This window comes from Lucilia cuprina, chromosome 2 (genome assembly GCF_022045245.1).
Source record: "Lucilia cuprina isolate Lc7/37 chromosome 2, ASM2204524v1, whole genome shotgun sequence".
NCBI classification, from domain to species: Eukaryota; Metazoa; Arthropoda; class Insecta; order Diptera; family Calliphoridae; genus Lucilia; species Lucilia cuprina.
The window spans coordinates 13,632,166-13,640,087 of record NC_060950.1 but is presented as its reverse complement, the minus strand read 5'-3'; the positions used below and the strand labels follow the sequence as shown (position 1 = coordinate 13,640,087).

The 7,922-nt window shown below is 33.2% G+C and overlaps 1 protein-coding gene across 1 annotated transcript; it reads left to right on the top strand.

The window, feature by feature from the left end:
- The first annotated feature begins 240 nt into the window (after positions 1-240).
- Positions 241-7,338, top strand: LOC111677642 (lethal(2) giant larvae protein). The gene is made up of 8 exons (XM_046954050.1): positions 241-379; positions 2,601-3,379; positions 3,442-3,984; positions 5,217-5,728; positions 5,789-5,916; positions 5,981-6,089; positions 6,156-6,801; positions 6,867-7,338. Exons 1-8 carry the CDS (start codon positions 281-283, stop codon positions 7,321-7,323), a joined length of 3,273 nt encoding a protein of 1,090 aa, XP_046810006.1. The 5' UTR covers positions 241-280; the 3' UTR covers positions 7,324-7,338.
- The last annotated feature ends 584 nt before the right edge of the window (positions 7,339-7,922 follow it).

The following is a 7,922-nucleotide window of genomic DNA, read 5'->3' as shown; positions in this document are numbered from 1 at the left end:
AACTTCAAGTTAAAAACTTTAAAAAGAAAATGAAAGAATAAAAAAACTATAGATAATTTGTTGGTTTGTACATTGCTTGTATATAAGAAACTACAATTATTTAACTATAACTATATTATGATGGTTGTTGGTTTTTTGGGTAAAAGCATATTTTTTTATTATTACCTTTAATATATATTTTTTGTTTCATTTCTTTTATAAGCGACTCAAATGAACTTTGTTTGTTGGGGCTGGTTGGCTTTTTAGTTTTGTATCATAAACCATGCGAATCAGTTAAAAAATGTTATTTTATACAGAAGGTTTTTATAATATATTACGTTTTGTCGCTGCTGGTGAAGACGGAGAAGATGCTATTAATGGTGGTCATAGAGTTCAAAAGGTATTACTTTTTTTTGTCCGGAAAATAATAACAAGTTGTTTAATATGGATGGATTATAGCATAATGAAAGTTTGTTTGTTTTTTTTTATTTTTGCATCTAAACAAATGTTTAAGTTGATTTGCAATTTTACTATTAAACTATTTTACAACAAAACAAAAAAGTGAAAATCAAAAAATTTGTTTTAAAAATTGTCAATTTGTTAAAAAAAAACCAGAAGAAATCTTTAGCTTAAAGAGTTTTGTGTGTTAAATAAAATTTGGACAATTATTTTCGTTAATTTCCGTTTTTGGAAGTCGTTATAGTTAATGTTTTGTTGTACATTTATATACATCATTATGTACCTTTTTTGTGTCATTATATTTAACTAGAACATGTTTAACGTTCATTTATAGTATTTGTAGTAGATACAGCTGTGTATCTATGTACTCATATGTTTATAAAGATTTATTTAAAACAAAGGGCGGGTTTGTTATTACTCAGTTAAACTAGGTTTAACTTGCTGTTAAATTAAACTTGGAACAAATATAGTCAGACTTTAACAGCTGATTGTGTTTTTCAGTTATGAATTAAAATCAGTTAACTTGAGTAGTATTGCCAACTTTTCACTCAAAAACATAAACAATGAACAGCTGTTCATTTGCAAATATCAGTTTTTTAACTCGTAATCCAGGTCTGAGTTGTGAAACAACTCTCGCGTCATCGCGATTATTTCTTAAACGCGTTCAGGCTTATGTTTGTTACCTGGCTTTCGACGAAAATTCGACTTTTCGACTTTTTGTATTTTATGAAAAGTCGACTTTTCGACTTTTTGCATTTTATGAAAAGTCGACTTTTTGCATTTAGTTAAAAGTCGATTTTTCGACTTTTTTCATTTATTTTATAAATAGTCGACTTTTCGACTTTTCGACTTTTCGACTATTTTCGACTTTTCGACTTTTTTCGATTATTATTATTATTATTATTTATTATTATTATTATTATTAATAATAAACAAATTTTATTTATATTTTTTCTATTTGCAATTTTTTTAGTTTTTTCGACTTTTTCCGAATTTTTCGACTTTTTCCGACTATTCCCGACTTTTTTCGACTTTTTCCGACTTATTTCGACTTTCCGACTTTTTCCTACTTTTCGACTTTTATTTACAAAGTCGGCTTTTCGACTTTTTTCATAGACGATAGTCGAGTTATCGACTTTTTGGAACAAAATAGTTGACTTCGACTTTTTTCGAAAAAAAGTCGATTGTTCGATTATTTGAAAGTCGATTTATAGAACCCTATGGTGTAGTGTATTACTTCATATAACTGTTCAAAGTTATATGTTGTCTACATTAACCTTGTGCTTACGTATCACCTCAAGTGAGGTTATGTTTTATTGGTGGAGACCATAGAATACTCAAACGTTTATACACTGGTGGAGACCATTAAAACTCAACTTTTTAAACACTGGTGGAAACCATTTAACCTCAACTGTTTATACCCTGGTGAGAGACCATTAAAACGCAATTTACTTAAAATATTAAGTTTTTCTTCTTCCGAATTCATTATTTTATTGTTTTTGTTGATTGTGTGTTCTCATTTATAACTTAGGTTTAATTGGCCAATAACAACTATAGCGGCTTTCTTACTACGCAGTTAGATTACACTCGGAACAAATTAAGGAGGACTTTAACAGCTGATTGTATTTTTCAGTTATGGATTTAAGATCAGTTAACTTTGTTAGTATTGCCAACTTTTCACTGTTTATGTTTTTGAGTGAAAAGTTGGCAATACTAACAATGTTAACTGAGCTTTAATCTAAAACTGAAAAACACAATCATCGGCGATTTTAATCTAACAGCAAGTTAAGCCTAGTTTAACTGAGAAGTAAGAAACCCGCCCTAAGTTAAACTAAGATAATCATTAACTTTAGTGATTAATGATAAACACAAAACATATATTAAACTAGGTTTAAACAAAGAATGTAGATAATCTTTATCTGAAAAACCCGCCCTAAAAGATTTTTATGTTTTAAGTTTCAACAGCAGTGGTTCTAATTCAATTCTTGTTTACTGCTCATTCATAGATCTTTTGCGGAATTAGTGCAGAACGGTAAAAAAAAGAACAACAACATAATCATATACAAATGTAATTTAATTTCACACAAACAACATACATATGTATTTTTGAAAATAATAAAAAAAAATATTAAAACAAAATCTACACAACTTTCTCATTACAGACTACTCAACATGGATTTCCACATAAACCTTCAACATTGGCCTATGATCCGATATCGAAATTAATGGCCATTGGCACACAAACAGGAGCTGTTAAAGTATTCGGACAGCCAGGTGTTGAATTTTATGGTCAACATACTTTTACTAGTAATTCCGGAGCTGAGCTCAATATACAATTAATTGAGTGGGTCTATGGTACGGGTAGACTATTGTCGCTAACTGCAGCAAATCAATTGATTCTATGGGAACCATCTGGTGCAACATTGGTGGCTATTAAAGTATTATCATTCGATGGCAAATTGAAAAAGGTATCATCTCTTTGTTGTTCACTAAACAAAGATATTGTTTGGATTGGTACAGAAGGTGGCAATGTTTATCAATTCGATTTACAAACCTATGCCGTAAGAGAACCGGTTATATACCACGATGTGGTAATGGAACAAATACCACCATCGTATAAATTAAATCCTGGTGCAATTGAAGCTATACGTCAACTGCCCAATGAACGTAATAAATTATTGATTGCCTACAATAGAGGCTTGTGTGTATTGTGGGATTTGGAAACATCATCGGTGTTGAAAACCTATATAGCACCTGGTCATGGTCAAAGTGTGGGTTTGTTTTTGAATGCCTCTGGTTCTCAGTTTACTTGGTATCATGCTGATGGTTCATTTGCCACCTGGAATTTAACCAATTCAGATCCACCCAAAAATGTTAATTATGTACCCTATGGTCCTGATCCCTGTAAGAGTATAAATCGTTTATTTAAAGGCAAAAGAGGGTAAGTTGTTGTTGACATTATCAACAACTAATTTCCATGGCTAATTTATTATAATCCTTTAGATCCGTAGAACTTTCAATATTTTCGGGTGGCATGCCTAGATCTGCTTATGGTGATCACAACTGTATATCGGTTCATGCTTCAGATGGCAATAAAGTTTGTTTAGATTTTACCTCTAAAGTTATTGACTTTTTTGTCACCTTTGCCGACGAAACCGACAATGCTGATGTTCTTATTGTTCTTCTCGAGGAAGAGTTTTGTGCCTTTGATTTAACCGATCCCAAGGTATCACCAATTAAAGCTCCTTATCTACATTCTGTACATGCCTCAGCAGTAACGTGCAATTATTTGTGTTCACAAGTAACTGCTGAAGTTTATGAGAAAATTGTTAAAGCTGGTGAGGAACAGGATCAACATTACAGCAATGTTGAGTGGCCTATTAATGGTGGAACATTGCCTGACGAAGAGGAAGATGGCGAGGAAACATCTCCTCAAGAATATGAGATTCTATTGACGGGTCATGAAGATGGTTCTGTAAAGTTTTGGGATTGTACTGGTGTGGTTTTGAAACCAATTTATAATTTTAAAACTGCTTCACTCTTTGGGTGAGTAAAACTTTTGTGTAGAAACTGTGTTTTTTGTGTAAAAATTTAGATTTTGTGTAGAAACCGAGTTTGTGTGTAAGAACTAAGTTTTTATGTAAAAACTGAGCTTTTGTGTGAAAACCGGGTTTTTGTGTAAAAACTGTGTTTTCGTGTAAAAACTTAGTTTTTTGTGTAAAAACTGTATTTTTGTGTAAAAACCGGGTTTTTGTGTAAAAGCCAAGTTTCTGTGTAAAAACTATTTTTTTTTGTGTAAAAACTGAGTTTTTGTGTAAAAATTTAGTTTTTGTGTAGAAACTGAGTTTTTGTGTAAAAACTGAGTTTTTGTGTAAAAACTGAGTTTTTGTGTAAAAACTGAGTTTTTGTGTAAAAACTGAGTTTTTGTGTAAAAACTGAGTTTTTGTGTAAAAACTGAGTTTTTGTGTAAAAACTGAGTTTTTGTGTAAAACTGAGTTTTTGTGTAAAAACTGAGTTTTTGTGTAAAAACTGAGTTTTTGTGTAAAAACTGAGTTTTTGTGTAAAAACTGAGTTTTTGTGTAAAAACTGAGTTTTTGTGTAAAAACTGAGTTTTTGTGTAAAAACTGAGTTTTTGTGTAAAAACTGAGTTTTTGTGTAAAAACTAAATTTCTGTGTAAAAACTAAATTTTTCTGTAAAACTGAGTTTTCGTGATAAAATTGAGTTTTTGAGTAAAAACCGGGAGTTTTCGTAAAAATCTGGATTTTTGTGTAAAAACTAAATTGTTGTGTTAAAACTGAGTTTTTGTATGAAAACCAAGTTTTTGTGTAAAAACCAAGTTTTTGTGTAAAAACTGAGTTTTTGTGTAAAAACTGAGTTTTTATGTAAAAACTAGGTTTTTGTGAAAAAACTAGGTTTTTGTGTAAAAACTAGGTTTTTGTGTAAAAACTAGGTTTTTGTGTAAAAACTGAGATTTTGTGTAAAAATCTAGTTTTTGTGTAAAAACCAAGTTTTTGTGTAAAAACTAAGTTTTTGTGTAAAAACCAAGTTTTTGTGTAAAAACCAAGTTTTTGTGTAAAAACTGGGTTTTTGTGTAAAAACTGAGTTTTCGTGTAAAAACTGAGTTCTGGTGTAAAAACTGAGTTCTGGTGTAAAAACTGAGTTTTCGTGTAAAAACTGAGTTTTTGTGTAGAAACCGGGTTTTTCAATAAAAACTGAGTTTTTGTGTAAAAACTGATTTTTCAGTAAAAACTGCTGTAATAATTTTCTTACTTTTCAGTCACGAAAATCACGATGATTTGCCAGCAGAAAACTCCGAACCATTAGACGAATCCGAGCCACCCTTCCGTAAGGCGGGTTTATTCGATCCCTATTCGGATGATCCACGTTTGGCGGTGAAGAAAATCGCTTTATGTCCTAAAACAGGTCGTCTTATTGTCGGTGGTACAGCCGGACAAATTGTTATTGCACACTTCGAAAGTGATGAGGAAAATAAAACACCGCTCAAAGTCAGCTCTATGAATTTGGTTAGTGATCGTGATGGTTTCGTTTGGAAAGGACACGATCAATTAAATGTACGCAGTAATCTATTGGAAGTCAATGCTGAACCGGTTGGTGATGAGGGAGTACATATAACTGGGGTCTTGCAGGTACTGCCACCTGCTAGTATTACTTGTTTGGCGCTAGAAGCTGCTTGGGGTTTAGTAGCTGGTGGTACGGCACATGGTTTAGTATTATTTGATTTCAATAACTTTCTACCGGTATTCCATCGTTGCACTTTAAATCCCAACGGTGAGTTAAATGTTTAATAAGTAATCTAAGGAAAGAAAGTTAATGAATTTATATGTTTAGATCTCACTGGTGCCGGTGAACAGTTGTCACGCCGCAAATCTTTTAAGAAATCTTTAAGAGAATCATTCCGTAAACTAAGAAAAGGACGTTCAACTCGCAATAACCCCTCCAATCAAGTGCCCACTACAGTAAGTTGTTGTCTTAGAAATATTTAAAAATTTATTACAAATTATCCTGGCAAATCTTTTACAGCTTGAGGCTAGACCTGTAGAACGCCAGGTTGAAGCTAGATCTTCTGCCGATGATGGCATGGGCTCTATGGTGCGTTGTTTAATCTTTGCCAAGACTTACATAACAAATGGTGAGTTAACTTATCGCAAAACATTGTATTTGAAGCAAAATTATTAATTAATTAACAATTTAACAGTCAACATTACATCACCCACCTTGTGGTCGGCCACAAATGCCAGTACGGTTTCTGTTTTCTTATTACATTTGCCACCTGCACAAACGGCCGCCACTTCTGTGCCTCCGACTGGTGGAGACGCCGCACCAGCACCGCCTCGTCGTGTCTCTGCTCAGTTAGCCAAAGAAATTCAACTTAAACATCGTGCCCCTGTTGTAGGTATTGCTGTAATCGATGCCACTGGCTGTCCGGTAGACCAGCTGGGCGGTGGTAATGGTACACAACCACATCGTGTGCTAATCGCCTCCGAAGAACAGTTCAAAGTATTTTCTCTGCCTCAATTGAAACCCATTAACAAATATAAATTGACAGCTAACGAAGGGGCTCGTGTCCGACGCATACATTTTGGTTCATTCTCATGTCGTGTACCCAGCGAAATTATACAAGGTGCTATGGCTAATAGTTCACCCACTAAATCAACACGTTCACAAGAGAACAATGAACCCGCAAATACAAGTGTGGCCTCAGTTGGTGGTGGTGTGGCTGGAGAACATTATCAAGAAATGGCTTTAATTTGTCTAACAAATTTGGGCGATATTATGGTACTCTCTGTGCCGGAATTAAAGAGACAATTAAATGCTGCTGCTGTCAGAAGAGAGGATATAAAGTAAGTTTCTATTAAGTCAATAATAAAGCAATGAAACATTAAACATATCTTATTACCTTTTACAGTGGCATTTCCTCTCTTTGCTTTACAAATGCTGGCGAAGCTTTGTACATGATGTCTTCCTCGGAACTTCAACGCATATCATTGGCCACCTCAAAGGTTGTTAATCCAGAGGGCACCATCACCATCGAACCTTTACCAACTATCGAAGAATCTGCAGACAATGAAACTGCTGATCAGGCATCAGTTAAGGATGAAGGAAATAATGAAGTTCCTACCGCCACAAAACGTTCAGTTACCGTTACCTCCAGCTCTGCAACTTCAGCGAAAACTAGTGAAGTTAATATTGATCATGCCGCCGGCTTAACTAATGGTATAGGCGAGGGTAATTCACCTAATCGAGCTAATGAAACTATTACCAGTTCTATGGGTGATATAACAGTCGATTCTGTTCGAGATCATTTGAATACAACGACTACAACATTATGTTCTACCACCACCGAAGAGACAGTTGGTATGTAAATTGTTTGTTTTTTTTCGAATTTTTGTTTCTATTTTGCATTTATCATTTTGTTTGTCTATTTGTTTGCTGTATTGTGTTGATGGCATGACTAATTTACATTAAGTTCATATCGTTATTAACAATTGCATGAGATTTTTTCACATTTTTTTCTTAACAATCATTGGGAATACGATTTCCTTCTAATATAAAAATTGCTGTATTATAAGAGATTCTTAATATTAATTTGGGAATGACATAGTTACTTCGGAAAGATTAAAATTCGTTTTGTTCACATTTTAAATTGACTTGTACTTTGTAATAGAAAATAGAAAGATATAGATACTATAGACTTGACTCTATAATCAAGTGTTTGATGAAGTCTATAGTCTAGTCTAATCTAGCCTATAGTTAAGTTAATAAACATTAGTCTATACTCGATAAAGTTGTATATAGTCTAATCTAGTCTAAAGTCCAATCTATAGTCTAGCCTGTAGTCTTGTCTATACCCTAATCAATAGTCTAGTCTATAGTCAAGTCTATAGTCTAGTCTATAGTCTAGTCTATAGTCTAGTCTATAGTCTAGTCTATAGTCTAGTCTATAGTCTAGTCTATAGTCTAG